Source organism: Hypanus sabinus, chromosome 15 (genome assembly GCF_030144855.1).
Source record: "Hypanus sabinus isolate sHypSab1 chromosome 15, sHypSab1.hap1, whole genome shotgun sequence".
NCBI lineage: Eukaryota > Metazoa > Chordata > Chondrichthyes > Myliobatiformes > Dasyatidae > Hypanus > Hypanus sabinus.
In genome coordinates this window covers 46499715-46519615 of record NC_082720.1, presented here as the reverse complement: position 1 = coordinate 46519615, position 19901 = coordinate 46499715, and the positions used below count along the sequence as shown (strand labels likewise).

The 19901-nt window shown below is 40.6% G+C and overlaps 2 protein-coding genes across 2 annotated transcripts in view; one reads left to right on the top strand and one right to left on the bottom strand.

Annotated features, from left to right (window-relative positions):
* LOC132405466 (uncharacterized) overlaps window positions 1–19901 on the bottom strand; it is an 87372-nt gene that overhangs the window by 11043 nt on the left and 56428 nt on the right. The window contains exon 2 of the mRNA XM_059990297.1: window positions 11135–11320. Within this exon, the coding sequence (XP_059846280.1) occupies window positions 11135–11320 (186 nt within the window). The remainder of the gene's footprint in view (window positions 1–11134; window positions 11321–19901) is intronic.
* The window catches only part of LOC132405464 (prostate androgen-regulated mucin-like protein 1 homolog), a 50533-nt gene that overhangs the window by 24301 nt on the left and 6331 nt on the right, over window positions 1–19901 (top strand). The window lies entirely within an intron of this gene.

Sequence of the window (19901 nt, the reverse complement as noted above, 5' to 3'; positions counted from 1 at the left end):
AGCTTCCCCTGTTCATCTGCAACACTGACACCTCCGAGCTGCCCTTATCCTTCTCAAATTGCAGATAAAAGCTTAATATTGTGATCACTACCTCCTAATGGCTCCTTTACTGCGAGATCGCTTATCAAATCCTGTTCATTACATAACACTAAATCCAGAATAGCCTTGTACCTGGTCGGCTCTCGTACAAGCTGTTCCAAGAATACATCCCGTAGGCACTCTACAAACTCCCTATCCTGTGGTCCAGCACCAACCTGATTCTCCCAGTTCACCTGCATGTTGAAATCCCCCATAACTACTGCGACATTACCTTTGCCACATGCCAATGTTAACTCCCTATTCAACTTGCACCCAATATCCACACTACTGTTTGGTGGCCTGTAGACAACACCCATTTGGGTCCTTTTGCCCTTACTGTTCCTCAGTTCTATCCACACAGACTCTGCTTCTCCTGACCCTATGTCCTCCCCTTGCAAAGGACTGAATCTCATTCCTCACCAACAGGGCCACCCCACTCCCTCTGCCCACATTTCTGTCCCTACGATAGCACGTATACCCTTGTACATTCATTTCCCAGGTCTGATCTCCCTGCAGCCATGTCTTCGTTATCCCAACAACATCATAGTTACCCATTCGCACCTGGGCTTCAAGCTCATCTGCCTTATTTCTGACACTTTGTGCATTCAGATATAGAATTTTTAACCCATTTCTCCTCTCTCTGTTTGAATTGTTGCCTATTGTGTTTAACCCAGCTCCCCGAACTCCCATCAGGCTATATGCCCCTAGAATTTTGTTGTCCTTCCTAAGTTTACTTATTCTTTCAACACATTTAACTCCATGTTCTGTCAGACCATCCCTCTGTTCATGAGTCCTCATTATCACTTGTTCCGCCCCACCTTCCTCTACTACACACTTAATATTCCGGAACCGTGTAGTCCCCACCTGTCCTTCATTCTTCCTCTCGCTATCCTCCCTCACATTCTGGATCCCCGCCCCCTGCAAATTTAGTTTAACCCCCCCCCCCCCCAAGAAGCACGAGCAAACTTCCCTGCAAGGATGTTAGTACCGCTCCAGTTCAGGTGTAAACCGTCCCTTCGGAACAGATCCCACCTTCCCTGGAACAAAGCCCAATTATCTACAAACCTGAAGCCCTCCCTCCTGCACCATCCTCTCAGCCACGTCTTAATCTTTATAATCCTTCTGTTCCTTGCCTCACTCGCACGTGGCACAGGTAGCAATCCTGAGATTGTTACCCTGGAGGTCCTGCTCTTCAGCTTTGCACCTAACTCCCTGAACTCCCTATGCAGCACCCCCTCACTCATCCTACCCACGGCATTGGTCCCTACATGGACCACAACATCTGGATTCTTGTCCTCCCTCTCGAGAATAACCTGCACCCGATCTGAGATGTCTCAGACCCCGGCACCAGGGAAGCAACATACTATCCGAGACTCCCGATCTTCCCCACAAAATCTCCTATCCGCCCCCTGACTATAGAATCCCCTATCAATACTGCTCTCTTCTCTTCCCTCCTCCCCTTCCTAGTCGAGGGCCCAACCTCAGTGCCAGAGACAGGACCACTGCAGCTTGTTCCTGGTAGGTCATCCCCACCAACAGTATCCAAAACGATATACTTATTGTTGAAGGGAACGGCCACAGGGGTGCTCTGCTCTCTCTGTCTGCTCCCCCTGCCTCTCTTGTCTGTCACCCATTTGCCGACCTCCTGTCTTTTCGGTGTGACTGCCTCCCGATAACTCTTATCTATCTCTGCCTCTGCCTCCCGAATGATCCGTAGTTCATCCAGCTCCTGCTCCAATTCCCTAACTCGGTCTGATAGGAGCTGCAGCTGGATGCACCTTTTGCAGGTGTGGTCATCAGGAACTGATTTGACCCTGACCTCCCACATACTGTATACGGAGTACACCACTGCTCTAACTGTCTCCCCCATTACCTGATCCTAGATTAGTCAGAATAAATGGAAAACAGGCTTCTTGCCGAAGTCCTCTTGCGCCGAAGCCCACTGAGCCAAAGCCCAGCACTCCGCTGCCCGCACCTGAAAGTGGGTCGCTTTTTAAAGCCCGCGTTTGTTGCTGACGTCACCCGCGCTTGCGCAGCTTTACCTTCCTCCTCAGGTATTCTCCAGGTAGGTCCGAGGGTCTCGGCCTACCTACAATGGCTGATCCTCTGATCTCCAGTCGTCTGTCGATCACGAGCACTCCTTACTCCCGCTCCGCTGCTCGCACTGACAATTGGAGTTATATATAGGCCTCTGAACAGTAGGCAGGATGTGGGATACAAGTTACAAAGGGAGATAGAAAAGGCATGTAAGTGGTCAATGTTGTAATAATCATGGGGTTTCAATATGCAGATAAATTGGGAAAATCTGGTTGGTGCTGGTTCCCAAGAGAGGGAATTTGTAGAATGCCTATGAGATGGCCTTTCAGAGTATCTTATGGTTGAACACACTAGGGAAATGGCAATTCTGGATTACATTTTATGTAATGACACACATATTGTGTTGGTGCGTGGCCTAGTGGATAAGGCATCGGTCTAGTGATCTGAAGGTCACTGGTTCGAGCCTCAGCTGAGGCAGCGTGTTTGTGTCCTTGAGCAAAGCATTTACCAACACATTGCTCTGTGACGACACTGGTGTCAAGCTGCTTGGGTCCTAGTGCCCTTCCCTTGGACAATATCGGTGGTGTGGAGAGGGGAAGGCTTGCAGCTTGGGCATCTGCCAGTCTCTCATACAACCCTGCCCAGGCCTGCACCCTGGAAACCTTCCAAGGCGCAAATCCATGGTTTCATGAGACTAATGGATGCCTAGAATGACACATATTTGATTTGGAAGCTTAAAGTAAAGGAACCCTTAGGAGTCTGTGATTGTAATATGACAGATTTCACCCTGCAGTTTGAGAAGGAGAAGCTAAAATTGGATGTATCAGTATTACAGTGGGGAAAGGAAATTACAGAGGCATGAGAGAGTAGTTGGCCAAAGTTCATTAGAAGGGAAGACTTCAAGGATGACAGCAGAACAGCAATGGCTGGTGTATCTGGGGGAAATTCAGATGGCAGAGGAAAGATACATTCCAAAGGTGAATAAGTATTTTAAAGGAAGGATGAGGCAATTGCCTCAATAATGCTGGAGAGGTAAAAATGAGCCATAGAGTCATAGAAAAGTACAGCACAGAAACAGGCCCCATGGCCCATCGAGACAGTGCCAAACCATTGAAATTGCCTTGTCCCATCAAGCTTACATGCACCACTTGTGCTGGCAGCCCGTTCCACATTCTCATGATCCTCCGAGTAAAGAAGTTTCCCTCAGGTGGAATTTACCCTATCTATACCCCTCCTAATTTTGTATACCTCTAGCAAATCTCCCCTCAGTCTTCTATGTTCTAGGAAATAAAGTTCTAACCTATTCAATTTTTCCTTGTAACTCAAGTTCTCCAGTCCTGACAATTTCCTTATAAATTTTCTTGCTACTGGTACTCTTTCAATCTTATTTACATCTTTTCTGTAGGTAGGTGACCAAAACTGCTCACAATACTCCAAATTACGCCTCACCAAAGTCTTATACAACTTCAACATACCATCACGTTTTTTGGACACAATACTTTGATTTATGAAAGACAATGTATCAAAGCTTTACAATCCTATCTACCTTTGAGGCCACTTTTAATGAATTATATTCTTGTATTCTCAGATCCCATTGTTCTACTGCACTCCTCAAAGCCCTACCGTTCACTGTGCAAGACCTACTCTGGTTGGTCCTAAAATGTAACACGTCACACTTCTCTGTGTAAAATTCCATCTGCCATTTTTCAGCCCATTCTTCCTGCTGGTCCAGATCCTGTTGCAAGCTTTGATAGTCTTCCTCACTGTCCACAACATCCCCAATGTTGGTGTCATCTACAAATATGCTAATCTAGTTAACCGCATTATCATTCAGATCATTGATATAGATGACAAACAACAATAGACCCAGCACCGATCCCTATGGCACTCCACTAGACACAGGCATCCAGTCAGAGAGTTAACTAAAAGCTACCAGCCTCTGTCTTCTCCCACATAGCCAATGTCTTATCCTATTTACTATCTCATTTTGAAAGCCAAGTGACTGAGCCTTCTTGACCAACCTCCGATACTGGAACTCGTTAAATACCTTGCTGTACTCCATGTAGACAACGTCTACTGTCTTTTTTCTGTTAACATACTCAAAAAACTCTATAAGATTGGTTAGACATGACCTACCATGCACAATGCCATGCTGACTATCCCTGATCAGTCCACACCTGTTGAAATACTAATCTATTCAGTCCCTTAGAATACCCTCCAATAGCTTTCCCACCACTGATGTTTAGGCTCATCGGCTTGTAATTTCCTGGTTTATTTTTACAGCCTTTCTTAAACAGTGGAACAACATTAGCTATCCTCCAATCCTCCAGAACCTCACCTGTCACTAATGATGATTTAAATATCTCTGCTAGGGCCCTGGCAATTTCTGCATTTGCCTCCCACTGGGTCCAAGGGAACTCATTGTTAGAACTTGGGGATTTATTCACCATATTTTGCTTCAAGACAGCAAATACTTCCTCCTCTGTAAACTGTAGGATCCATGACCTCACTGCTGCTTTGCCTCACTTCTATAGACTCTGTGCCCATCTCCCGAGTAAATACAGATGCAAAAAGTCCAGTTAAGATCTCCACCATCTCGTTTGGCTCTGTGCACAGATTACCATTCTGATGTTTTGACCCTTGCAATCATTTTGTTCTTACCGTATCTGTAGAATCCCTAGGCATTCTCCCTCACCTTGTCTGCTAGGGCAAACTCATGCCTTCCTTAAGCCCTCCAGATTTCTTTCTTAAGTGTTCTCTTGCATTTCTTATACTCCATAAATATCTCATTTGTTCCTACCTCCCCAAACCTGCTATGCACCTCCTTTTTTTTCTTAACTAGGGCCTCAATGTCTTTTGAGAACCAAGGTTCTCTAAACCTGTTATCTTTGGCTTTTATTCTAACAGACACAAGTTTTTTACTCTCAAAATTTCTCTTTTGAAGGTCTCCCACTTACCAAGTACACCTTTGCCAGTAAACAGCCTGTCCCAGTCCACACTTGCCAGATCCTTTCTGATACCATCAAAATTGACCTTTCTCCAATTTAGAATCTCAACCTGAGAACCGGACGTATCCTTTTCCCTAATTACCTTGAAACTAGATGCAAAGCATTCCCCTACACAAATTTCTGTCACCTGCTTTGCCTCATTCCTTATTAGGAGATCAAGTAGCACACTCTCTCTCTTTGGGACGTCTATGTACTGATTAAGTAAACATTCCTGAACACGTTTGACAAACTCTGTCCTATCTAGTCCTTTTGCAGTACAGGAGTTCCAGGTCAATATGTGGAAAGTTAAAAAAAGCCCATCTATAACAATCTTATGTTTCATGCAACAGTCTGCAATATCTCTACAGATTTGTTCTGCTAAATCCTGTGGACTGTTAGGTGGTCTATAATATAATCCCATTAATGTGTCTATACCTCTCTTTTACTTCATTTCCACTCATAAAACCTCACTAGCTAAGTTCTCCAGTATGTCCTGACTGAGCATTGCTGTGATAATTTCCCTGAGTAGTACCACTCTTTCCTCTTTAATCTAAAACAACAGAACCCTGGAAATAATGAGCTGCCAGTCCTGCCCCTCCTGCAACCAAGTCTCAGTAAAGGCCACAATGTCATAATTCCATGTGTTGATCCATGCTCTGAGCTCATCTGCCTTTCCTGCAATACTTCTTGCATTGAAATGTACGCAGCTCAGTACATTAGTCCCAGAATCCTCAATCTTTTGATTCTTGACTTTGTCTGAGGTCTTAACAACGTCTGTCTCCACAGCCTCTCCACTATCTGTTCTGGCACTCATCTCCCTGCAATCCTCCCCCCCCCCCCAGGATATTAGTTCCCTTCCAGTTCACGTGTAAACCATCTCTTCTGTACAGGTCCCATGTTCCCTGGAAGAGTGCCCAATCATCCAAAAATCTGACATTTTCCCTCCTACACCAACTCTTTATCCACATATTAAACTATATCATCTTCCTGCTGAATGGGGGCAAAGAAGTATCTTGCATCAATCTTCACTGTGGAAGGTACTAGGAGAATGCCAAAAATGTGAGATTGTCAGGGGACATTGCTATTACTAAGGAGAAGGCGCTTGAGAATCTGTAAAGTCTGAAAGTATCTGGACCAGATAGACTATACCCCTGGTTCTGAAAGAGGTAGCTGAAGAGATTGTGGAGGCAATATTGATGATCTTTCAAGAATCACTGGGTTATTGCATGGTTCCTGATGACTGGAAAATTGCAAATGTCACTCCACTCTTTACGAAGGGAGGGAGGAAGAAAAAATTATAGGCCAGTTAGCCTGACTGGAAAGATGGTTGGAAAGATGTTGAAGTTGATTATTAAGGATGAGGTTTTGGGATACTTGCAGGCACATGATTAAATAGGCCACAGTCAGCATGGTTTTCTAAAGGGGAAATTTTACCCATCAAATCTGTTTGAATTATTTGAGGAAATAACAGTGAAAGGTGATTCAGTGAATGATGTTTATTTGGATTTTCAGAAGGCTTCTGACAAGGTGCTACACATGAGGCTGCTTAACAAAATAAGAGCCTGTTGTATAATGGGAAAGGTGCTAGAATGGATAGAAGATTGGCTGACTGGCAGGAGGCAAAGAGTGAGAATAAAGGGGGCCTTTTCTGTTTGGCGGCTGGTGACTAGTGGTATGTCACAGAGGTAGGTCCCGAGGCCGCTTCTTTTCATGTTGTATGTCAATGATTTGGATGAAGGAATAGATGGCTTTGTTGGCAGATGATACAAAGATAGGTGGAGGGACAGGTAGTGCTGAGGAAGCAGGGAATCTGCATAAGGACTTAGACAGATTGAGGGAACGGGTAAAGATATGGAATATAATATAGGTTTGTGCTTATACTGTAAGGAAGTAAAATAAAAGTGTGGACTATTTTGTAAGTTGGGAGAAAATTCAAAAATCAGAGGTTCGGAGGGAATTGGGAATCCATGTGCAGGTTTCCCTAATGGTTAACTTGCAAGTTCAGTCGGTGGTAAGGAAGGCAAATCCAATGTTAGTATTCATTTCGAGAATATAAAAGCAAGATTGTAATGCTGAGGCTTTATAAGGCATTTGTCAGACTGCACTTGGAGTATTGTGAGCAGTTTAGGGGCTGCTTATCTAAGAAAGGATATACTGGGAACTGAGAGAGTCCAGAGGACATTTACAAGAATGATCACACAAATGAAAGGTTAACATATGAGGAGTATTTGATGTATCACCGGAGTTTAGAAGAATGGGGAAAATTGAGGGACATCCACAGAATAGGGATGAGGAAACATTTACCACAGATGTCTGTGCTAGTCAAGTCATTGTGTACAGTATATTTAAGGTTGATAGGTTCTTGATTTTTCAGGGCATCAAAGGTCACAGGGAGAAGGCAGGAAAGTAGGGTTGAGAAGGATAATCAATCAGCCATGATGGAATGGCAGAGCAGACTCGATGGGCCAAATGGCCCATTCTGCTCCTAAGTCTTATGGTCTTATGCTATAAATATTGAAGTTGAAGCTTCTGTTTTGATCTAAGAATATATTTGTACCCTGCTCTCATGCTTGTCTTGAACAGGTATCTCCACCAGCTGTTTAATATAATTTTTTGTTATATTCCAAGTGGTCAAACACAAATTCACTTAATATTTCAAGTGGAAACGCAGCGTTATTTGACGTAGGAATCAGTGCAAGTGGAAAATAAAGATATGAAACACTTCCCATCACCTGCTCTCTGTTCATTTACACAGCTTCAAAATAGCGCTTTGTTTGCATAACTTAAGTGCTCTTTATGTTGGCTTTTTATTCCCAATAGAATTCGGCTCAATTGTTTTTGATTTTCTGTACTTACAGCTTACTTAGGGCAGTATTGTGAACATTTTGGTTCTGTGGACTATCAAAACCCATATGGTGTCAGACAGGGGTTTGGGATTGTTCATTTTCAGAGTTTTTAACTTTCTATACAGTTTGCTATCTTTACTGTAGCAGAGCCTAATTACTGTTGGTAATACTGTTCCAAGACTTGACACATGGTAGTTCATTGGCCTGCATTTTAATTGCAGATGCATTTCCTGCTGTGGTATCACTAAGACAGATAGTTGGTGAGTGGGAGACGGATGGCGATAGTGTTGGGAGAAATGTCTAAGTTATTTTTAACTATCTTTTATCTTTGGCATGATAAACATAAAAAGTCTTTTTTAAAACCTTTTTGGTCATTCCAAACTCACATGCAACTTTACTGCTGAGTTGACTTAGCAGTAAACTGTGACATTGTGGTTTCCTGCTCTAGTTATCTAATTAGAATTCAAACCAGGTCCCAAAGAATCTGCAGTAGTTTAAGGCAGGTGCTAACTTGAATGACGGTGGGGTTAAGATTGCAGGCTCTTGTTACTATTTCTCTTGCTGACTTCCCTTGCTATCTTTGGAGTTCTGTTTTTCTTTGTGAGGTTCATGATTAAGCCACTTTGCAAGGCAAATCTGTACAGGCACCATACACAATTACAGTCCTTCGGATCTTAGTTGCATTATGTAGCTGGACTATAGAGTTCTCTGACTAGTCCGGATATTTCAAACCAAAAATGTATTTATTTTTAGTCTAATGTAACAAAAATAATTGTATCTGATATGAATTTAAAAATAAATAGTAAACTATCATAATCCAAGAATGCAGAGATTAAACCTGATTGCCCCAAAACCACATCCTTCTGGGTTAAAGTGATGGCACAGTGGCCTGCCTTAAAATGAAGACTCACAGCAATGCTTGGAAGAGTTTTTGCTTTCGTAAGGCAACACGGCAGTGTGGAAGGAGGTCACTTACTGTAATGATAAAATCCTTTCTTATTAAAAACAATCAAATTTGATGGTCAGGAAAAGAGCAGATAGTCCATCAGTCTTATTCCATATTATGATAGCCCAAGTATATGACATAGGAGCAGAATTAGGCCATTTGGCCCAACAAGTCTGATCTGCCATTTCATCATGGCTGATCCATTTTCCTCTCAACCCCATTCTCCTACCTTCTCTCTGTAATCTTTCACGCCTTAATTAATCAAGAACCTACCAACCTCTGCCTTAATGATCTGCCCTCCATAGCTGTCCTTGGCAAAGAATTCCACATGTTCACCACCGTCTGGCTGAAGAAATGCCTCGTCATCTGCATTCTAAATAGATGTCCCTCCATTTTGAGGCTGTGTTCTCTGGTTCTAGACTCCCTCCACCATAGGAACTACCCCCTCCACATCCACTTCATCTAGGCCTTTCAACATTCGATAGGTTTCGGAGAGATCCCTACTCATTCTTCTAAATTCCAGTGAGGAAAAGCCCAGAACTATCAGTTGCTCCTCATGTGATAAGCAAGAAGCCATCTGCAGTATCCATTATAAAAAACTAATTTTGCTTTCAGGATGTTCCCTCTTAACTGCTGAGTTGAAAGTATTTTTGCATAATCTTCCAGAATTAGTCTGGAAGATCTATTGCCTGTATTGAAGTTACTGGGTTTTAGATGAGTCCAAATGCCTTATGTAATGCCTAAATGAAGTCTTACAATTTCAGCGAGCCACATCCAAAGATAAATGTCAAGCTGATAGTTTGGTCATTCTAATTTATCCCCTTGGAACCACAGATGCAAGCTTCCTCGCTCGCAGCTTATTATCTGCTGATGGGGGGGGGGGGGGGGTCAGGGATAGTTATTGTTGCTGTTCTTTTCTGCGGGGAGAGGAGTAGAGATTTGTTGCTATTGTTGGTGTTTTTTCTGCAGAGGAAGGGTGTGGAATTTTGGGGGTCTGCGAGTTTCATTTATTTTTATTTTTCATGCGGGGGAGCTGGTGTATGGTCTTCCTGTATTTCATGGCTATCTGGAGAAGACAAGTATCAGAGTTGTATCATACATGTATACTTTGACAATCGAATGAACCTTTGAACTAATATACGAAAACCATCTTCAAGCCTAGTAAACTTTTAAAAGGTTACCCCTTCCACTTGATTACTGTTATTTCCTGAATCAGAGCTGCACCAATTTTCTACCTTACTATATCAAGCTGAAGCAATAACATTACCTGTTATAATATTAATAATGTTGTGCAATAGAAAAACACTCTCATGAAAATATCATTTATCAGGTTATTGCTTGATAGAAAGCAGACTTTAGCAGCTCTGTTTCAACATGACATTCAGTTCAAATCTACGGTACAGATATATATGACCACAGTCCTTTGATCCTAGTTACATTATGTGACTGGATTTCCCAGTTGGTCTGGATTATCTCAAGCTGAAAATGCATTTGGTTTTAGTCTAATGCAATAAATTTATTGTATCTAATGTGCATGTTAGTATGCTTCTAGTGCTTTTAATGGTCTCTTAACTTGCGACTTGGCTGAAGTTTTCTTTTGCCATTACCATCAAAATAGTGCATTGCTTTCCTTACGTTATTTAGGTATTCTTATAGCTGTTTACTGTTTGCTTTGATGGGAAGCAGTATTTGCCTTTCTCATGTAAAGTAGCAACCTTAACTAGGTAGAATATTTTCTACTTTCTTTAGATTTACCTCTCTATATTCTTTGTCAACCATAATGCTTTTGGTATTCTGTACATTTTTCTTCTATCAGGATAGACAATACATTTTCCTGATTGAGAATGGTTTTAAATAGCATCATACAGTGTGACCTCAAGTGCCTGTAATGTAGGATTGGCCATTCCACTTTTGCCAGATCTCTAGCTCTAATAAAATTAGCTCTTAAAATCTGGTACCAGATCTGTAGCTGTAGACTGGCAGTAACAAATCAAACAACATTACTGATGCTGGGCCACGTGACTGAATCAGAGGTGCTGCAAACCTTTTCAGTCTTATTTCCTGAACATCCTGTTCTGTTTTTCCAGGATGAGGATGAAATATAGCGAATAATATTTCCTTAACCTGCTTATAAGACCTGTACTTATCAGATTAAAAGACATGCTTGGATCTATTTATTATTTATTGCTGGAATGGCTTACTGGGAAAAACAAGTAAAGATTATTTATGAACTTACTCACCATTGGAAGTGCGATGTCTCTGCTGGGCAGATTGCAATGTGGGATCTTTCCGTGATGAGATATTTGGTCATCCAATACGTCTTCATGCAATGTTTCTGAGCTATCTGGAGTAAAGGGTACCTCTCCTAACATTTTTTGTTTGATTCTAGTTTTGTCTGATAGTGTGGCATTCTTCCCTGGCTCTTCCTGTTTCAAAAACAAAACCAAAGAGGTATTTCTAGGGAGAAATACATTGCTTGTTATATGAAATGATTTTCAAATAAAGATTGCCACAAAACAAATGTTGTGGTGTTATCTTATAGTGTTAACAATAGGAAAGAAGCAAATTTTCTCTTTAAAAAAAGGGTTGGGAATATGTTTCAATAAATTATGTAACTCCCAAGAAATTTGTATGAACAGGTACTTGTGATATTGCTGGAAAATGAAATGGTCCCAAGGTGGAGCCAGCAGAGCAAAGTGCTGGCTGACTTTCCAATAATCATCACTTGACGTATCAGAGCTAATTGTTGGAGTTCTGCCACTGTGCTTTAAAACAGTACTTTATTTAAAAAAATTAAGATTATCCAATTTAATTTACAAATTAGGGATTATAATAGAAATAGTTACACTTGATCTCCATCTACTCTATGCCAACACATCCTTTGGTTAACAGGAAATATCACAATAAAAACATTCATTTCATCTACATACTGTGTAGAAACAGTTTTGTGTTTCTGTTCTATCTAGGAAATAACAGAGCTAAAGCTATTAACAAAATATCTTTTATCAAGGGTAACACAATCAATGATTGTGACTTGTCCAACATTGTGTCATAATAATTGTACATACAGTTCAGAAAGGTAAATTTTATTACACTACGTTGCCTCCCCTTGAAAGAAAGATAATAAAGTCATACAAATCATCAAATATTTACATGCATAAAATTATACAACTAGTTAACAGTTTACATCAATTTGAATTGTAACTTCAATTAACAACAAATGTACTTGATTCTTGGTCTCTTTGTTCAGTAAATTCTTCACCACGAACTTGACTTGATCTCACTGCAATATCCCATTCAGACATTGATGATTCCATCTGTCATTTCTTCAGATTGACCTCCAGAGCATTCGGCCTCAGGACATGCTCTGTAAATATTGTTTCAACAACCACATATTGCTTGATAACTGTCAAATATTGTAACCTGTACACCAAACTATTTAGGTAATACTTAACAAAAGGCTAATAGTAAAGAAGAGAAAATCTGCAGATGCTGGAAATCCAAGCAACACACCCAAAATGCTGGAGGAACTCAGCAGGCCAGGAATCATCTATGGAAAAGAGTACAGTCAGTGTTTCAGGCTGAGACCCTTTATCAGGACTGGAAAAAGATGATGAAGAGTCAGAATAAGAAGGGGGGGGGGGAGAGGAGGAAGGTGATAGGTGAAACTGGAAGGAGGGACCTGTGAAGTAAAGAGCTGGGGAGTTGATTGGTGAAAGAGATACAGGACAGGAGAAGGGGGAATCTGATAGGAGAGGACAGAAGGCCAAGGAAGAATGAAAAGGGGGAGGAGAACCAGAGGAAGGTGATAGACAGGTAAGGGGATAGGTGAGAGAGGGAAATTGGATGGGAATGGGAAGGGGGTGTGAAATTACTGGAAGTTCAAGAACTCAATGTTCAATACATCATGCTGGAGGCTTCCCAGATGAAATACAAGGTGTTGCTCCTCCAACCTGAGTGTGACCACATCATGACAGTAGAGACCATGGACTGACATTTCAGAATGGGAATTGTCAGTGGAAATAAAGTGGGTAGCCACTTGGAGATCCCACTTTTTCTGGCAGATGGAGCATAGGTGCTCAGCGAAGCATTCTCCCAATCTGCATTGGGTTTCACCGATATACAGGAGGCCACACTGGGAACACCAAGCTAATAATGATTTGTTAACTAACACTATTTAAAAATAGATATTTCTAGATTATTTGAACTCCACAATGATCTCCACTTCGGTAGATTATTAAGATTGCATCTTTGTGCATCTGTTTATACTCAGTCTTCATTCCAGATTTCCACTCTAACTCCATTAAACACAACACATTATTCTTTCCTACTGTCACTGTCCTTGATATTTTCTTTAGATAATCACCAAGGTTTTTAACTCTTATCATTATTACTTTTTATTTATCTCACCACATTCTGATCATACTTAATGCCCATCGTTTGATCTTTGGAGATTTGGAGTGGATGTAGACTTCTTACATTGCAGTTTTGACGCAGTGTTTTACAGTAGAGTATCTTGAAAGAAGACCTTTATTTTGTGTGCATTAAATGTAAGCTGCAGTCTGTCATGTTGCCTTAGTGACAAGTTATTAATGACCTGGAGCTTGGCCTTCAAACACACACAGAGCCATTGTCCACATGGGTCCTGCTTTGATAAGTGATGTTGTGGTGATACTGACTCCAGAGTGAAGGCAGTTTAGATTAAATCATTTGACCTGCTGATTAATTTAATTCCATTAGGAAGCTTGTTTGATGTGAAGTGCAGTACAGTGGTGAAAAAGAATTTTCCACATAATATTCCATCACCAATGTCCTTGCCCATTCAGTTCACCTACCTATATCCCCTAAAGCCTCTCTGCATCCTTTTTACAACTAACTCTACCTACCTTTGTACCTTCAACAAACTTAAGTCAAATTACACCTGATCACTTTATTTAAAACATTGATATAGATTGTAAGCATTCTGGGGCCCACTGATTCCTGTGGTACCTTGCAAGTTAGAGAAAGCAAACTTGAAAATTTTGTGTCTACTATCGGTTTTCAGTCGATGCCATTATATAATCCTCAAAACTGGGTGCTAATTTTGTTTAGTAATCTCTTATGTATCATTTTTCAATGATTGAAAACTAGACAGCTTGTTACAACCTCAAAAGAAGTTCCAAAAGACTTTGAGAAATTTTTCTCAAATCCAAATTGACTCTGCCTGGTCCAATTCTTATTTTCCGAGTATGCTGTTAGCATGTCTTTAATAAAATATGAAGGAGCACTTTTCCTGCTGCTCATATCAGGTTAACTGTTTTCTCTGTCCCAAGCTTTTTAAACACAGTGGTGAGGGGTTAGTATATTTAAACGGTCCTAACACTCTTCTTGGGTGTGCAGTAGATACAGTTCTGAATTACTACCTGCACCTCCTCATTTTTGAGTTTCACTGTGTGAACAGTGTCCTAGCAAGACTTAAATCTGAATTACCAAGGAACCACCAATTTTATAATCAGTTACATTTCTCAGGGATTTGCCTCAGTGCAATACAGTCTACATGGTGACTGAACAGCACGATGGTTTAATGGATGCTTCAGATTCTGGTCCATGCAGGCTTGGGTAGGATCTCATAACATTCAAAGCAAGGCTCTCACCATTTGCAATCCATGTGATCCACAACCATCCAGTTTTCAGCGTTCATGTGACCTAACAAACCCATATGTAGCATCTACATGGCTTAATGTGAAGTAGAAAACCTTAACACTATTATCCATTTCAGTAGTCTTGTACCAAGATTCCCAGTTAAGCTAGTCCATTTGTCTGCATTTGACCCATATCCTTCCAGATCTTTCCTTTCTATGCACTTGCCTAAGTAACTTTAATGTTATCAATTTATCTGCCTCAACCACTTCCTCTGGCATCTGACTGCATATAGTTACCATTCTTCGGTTGAAAAGGTTTCCCCACAGGTTTCTTTTAAATCCCTCATGAGGTGCAGGATACGGAAGTGTATAGTCATGCACTTTGGTAGAAGGAATAAAGGCATAGGCTGTTTTCTAAATGGTGAGCGAATTCAGAAATTGGATATGCAAAGGGACTTTGGGAATCCTAGTGCAGGATTCCTTAAAGGTTAACTTGCTGGCTGAGTTGGTTGGTAATAAGGAAGCCAAATGCAATGTTAGCAGTAGTGTCAAGAGGGCTAAAATATAAAAGCAAGGATGTAATGCTGAAGCTCTAAATGGCATTGGTCAGGCCACATCTGGAATACTGTGAACACTTTTCAGCTCCATATCTAAGAAATAATGTGTTGGCATTGCAGGGGACCATAGGAGGCTTATGAAAATGACCCTGGGAATGAAAAGGTTTGATAGCTTTTGCCAGTAATCACTGGAGTTCAGAAGAAAGAAGGGGATCTCATTGAAACCTACTGAATATTGAAGATATTTTGAGTGGATGTAGAGAGGATATTTCCATAGTGGGGGGAAAAGGGGAAAAGGCAAGAGAATGAGGTTGAGAGGGAAAATAAGTCAACCATTAGTGGAGCAGACTTGATGGACCAGATGGCCTAATTCTGCTCCTATGTCTAATGGTCTCCTATCACTTAAACTTATGTCCTCTCATTCTTGGTTCCCCTTTGCAAAAAAGGATGTGCACATTTATGCAATCTATGCCCCTCATAATTTAATACATCTTAACTGGCTCAACTTGTCCCTGCTAGCTAAACCTCTCTTCATATCTGTTTCTCAAGCCCTGGCAATGTTCTTCTAAATTTCATCTGCTCAATTTCAATTTCATCCAGCTTAATGGCATATTTCCTCTGCAACATAACATCCCAACTTCTAAACTCAATGCCTTGAATAATGCAAGCCAGTGTGCCAAAAGGTTTCTTTACCAGCATGTCTACCCGTAATGCCATTTTTAGGACACTTTGTACTTAACTGAATTAAACACCATTTGCCATTCCTTAGCCCACTTACTCTTACCCTTTGTATGTCCTATTATTCTTCATTTCCCCCCCCAAATGTACTCAAAAACATATACAGTGGATTGCTGTTAATTGGGACACATTGGGACCAGTATATTTTGGCCCAATTAAGCAGCTGCTCCAATTAGCAGAAGCTTCATGGAAATGGTTAAAAGTTATAAAAAAGACAAACTATTGTTCAACTGAGTAATAATTTATATACTTAGGGGAAATACAGAAAATATTAGAACACTACCAATATCTCTACAGAACTATAAAATTCCTAATAATTACTGCCAGAGGAATTTATCTGCTGCGTTCTTTTGCTTGATTGTACATTAACAAAATTGGCAGACACCTAGTGCAGATCATGAACTGCCATCATTTAATGCTTTAGACAATTACATCCTTCAAATCTTCATTTTCCTTGTAACAAGATGGTTGTTGATACAGTCAAACTTTTTGCAATTAATAACTTGATGCAGTATTGAAATCATTTCATTTTCACTCATGCCCATTTCTGGCATCTCCAAGCCTGAATGCTTGAAACAGTGGTGAGCAAAACATTTCCTAAATGCCTTATTGCTTATTTCTTTCCAGCTATTAGTGATAAGCATCGCTGTGTTTTGAACACAAGCACATGCAACTGACACTATGTAAAATCTGATCGTTCTAAGCAGAATGTGGTGTCTAATGACTATGCAATGCTCACGACTGGTGCTAGTTAGAAACTGTTTGGCAACTGTCTCCTGCCCCAATTAGTGTCCAAAATAAACAAAAGGAATCCCTGCTATTTTCTCAATTTAGGTTTTGTTCTTTAAGGGTTGTCCCAAATAAAAGGCTGTCCCAATTAACTGATAGCCCAATTAACCGGAATCCACAGTATATGCCAATTGTTAATTAGCTTCATTCTGATACTGGCACTGGGTTTTTCAATGGGAATATTCAATGGCAACTAACTCAAGCTACATGAAAGTGCATCAACATAAAATACTGGAGGAACTTAGCAGGCCAGGCAGCATCTTTGGAAAAGAGTACAGTTGACATTTAGGGCCTAGACCCTTCAGCAGAACCGGAGAAAAAAAGATGAGGAGTCAGAGTTGGAAGGTGGGGAATGGGAGGAAGAAACACAAGGTGACAGGTGAAACTGGGAGGGGTGGAGTAAAGAGCTGAGAAGAGATTGGTTAAAGAGATACAGGGCTGGAGAAGGGGAAATCTAATAGGCGAGGACAGAAGAAAGAAAAGGAGGGAGGAGCACCAGAGGGAGATGAGGAATAGAGAAGGGGGGCATTGATGTTCATGCCATCAGGTTGGAGGCTACCCAGATGGTATTGCTCCTCTAACCTGAGAGTGGCTGCATCACAACACGCATGGACATGTCAGAACGGGATTGGGAAGTGGAATTAGAATGGTCAGGACATAGATTGAGAGACCGCTTTGCTGAGCACTGATGCTCCATCACCAGAAAAACAGGATCTCCCAGTGGCCACCCATTCCAGTAATGGCCCCAACCTTCTCTAATCCCCACCCTCTCTCACATTATCTACTTGCCTGCTCATTGCCTCCCTCTGGTGTTCCTCCTCTTCTTCATTCTTCCATGTCTTTCTGTCCTCTCCTTCTTCAGCCCTGTATCTCTTTCACTAATCAACTTCCCAGCTCTTTATTTCACCCCTACCCCTCCCAGTTTCACCTGACATCTTGTGTTTCTTCCTCCCCTCCCCCACTTTTAAACTCTGACTCCTCATCCTTTTTTTTTCTGGTTCCGCTGAAGGGTCTTGGCCCGAAATGTCCACTATACTCTTTTTCATAGATGCCACCTGACCTGCCGAGTTCCTCCAGCATTTTGTGTGTGTTGCTCAGATTTCCAGCATCTGCAGACCTTCTCTTGGTGGTGAAAGCACAGCAACCTATTTGCATACCCGTATCTGTAGACAGCTACAGGTTCATGTTTCACTTTGGTTGACATTAAATCCACGCAGTGTCTTCTATTATTAAAGTACAGGTGGCATCACCAAGGTTCATCAATAATTGCTTACATTCTACAAAACAGTTGAATAGCAACATGTCATGTTTTCAATTGTATTTCATGAATGATGGCATAATAGGATGATTAAATATGATTAAGTGCCTTTAAATTTGCAAAATCTTACAAGGTGCTTGACTGGAGTATTATAAAACATTTGGTAATGAATCAAAATGAGGAATATCAGATAATTCATTTTTGAAGAGTAACTTAAGCTAGAGGTAATAGGAGTTTTGCATAGTTGAAAGCATATATTTTAACATGGGACCAAAATTAAATGAGCATATTCTGGATGATGCCTGTGAAAATACCAGCATCATTATTGCCACCAGAATATTTTCAGCTGCTGTGCAAAGTCACTAAAAGCATATTGCATTACAAATAGAATGCCTCGAGGACACATCCACAATCTACTTAATTAGGAATCTGCTTTTCTTACTGGTGTCACCTGGGGTCTGTCGTTCCAATTCCATTTAATAATAGGTGTGACATAAACAAAGATCAATGATACCTACACTGTGGGGGAAGTCCATTTAGCCCATGCCAGCAATGTGATTTAGCTTGTTTCTATCCCCTGTTCTCCCCATGAAGTCTTCCTCTGCATGAGTATTTATCTATTTCCCTTTTGAAAACTATAACTGAATTTGCCTTCAACATTGCCACTACCTCTCTCAACCCACACAGTGAATTCCAGTTGCTAACTATATGCTGCATAACAGATGTTTCTCCTTATGGCTGCTTTGCTAGTTACCTTCATTCAGACAATATAGTCAAAACCTATTTCCACTGTTTATCGGGAAGCTGCAATACATTTTGCACCTTACTCAAAAGAAAGTGTCAGATACAACCAAACCAAAAACACTCACAGTCACACGTGCACAGACATGATTCCCTGAAGAAACTAAAAGCAAAATATTTTCCGGGAGGACAATACTACAGATGCAAAATAGGAGAGCACGTTCATTTAGGTGTTATATAAATAAAGGAAATATGATCGTGTTCATGTTTAGGTCAAGGCTGAACAAGAAGAGGAACAAGAACAAGAATGAATAAACAAAAGTGAAAAGAATGTAAATCTGAAGGGCTAAAATTAGTCTGCAAGCTGCCATTGAAGTAGCCCAGCTCCACTTTTCTCAACTGCTAAACTAGAGATAATATTGTTTGATTTTATTTGCCAACAATGCATAAAAAGATTTCATAGGGTGTCTGCAAATATTTGGCCAGTAAATTTCCTCTGAAAAGCGCAGTGTTATCTGATCTGCTTAGTATTTCCAGAAAATTTTGTTTTCTGTTTATCTGGTGTGGCCCCTGCTCCACTTTTAAAACATAAATGCAAAATTCAGTTGTGAATTTGAATTTGAATTTTCTCCATACAAGTAGCTGAAGTATGAGGAAATCCTCAGTAATAAGAAAGGGATGAGTTACAATTAAGTTGGCCATTCAACAGGCTGGAGAAGAAACTATTAAACTGCATTAAGGTACGGTAGTGCTTTGAAAGTGAAGTCTTTTGTATATTTGCACATGCACACACATGCACTACAGCATGAATTAAGGTCATTGTTATGTTCTTAGATCTAATTGCATAATGTCTTATTATTGTATCTTGACAACATTCTATTTTGTGTTTCTCATATGTAGCATGATTATTGATCTTTCATCACTTGCCTCTTAATTCTATGTTTCAAAACTGAATTTGATAGGGCACTTTGCAACATTTTGATTGAGCTTTCCAAAGTCTGCTTAAACTTCAATGTGTACTTCAATTTATTAGCATTCATATTCAATTTCCCTTAAATAAAGTTCCTCTAAATTAATTTTCCTGTTATGTTTTTCTCTTAGTCATTTGTTTAACTGGTGGTTTTGCTTTTTGGAAAATACTGCCATTATGTTGGCTGTATTTTCTTGTTCGTGTTCGAGTAGATGCAAGAAATGTTATGACAGATTTCAGAACCTGTCCCTTAGGTTTTAACTTATTTTCATTTTGGAAAATTTTGCAAACTTAAAAAAAATGAATAAAATAGTTATAATTACAAATGAAAGT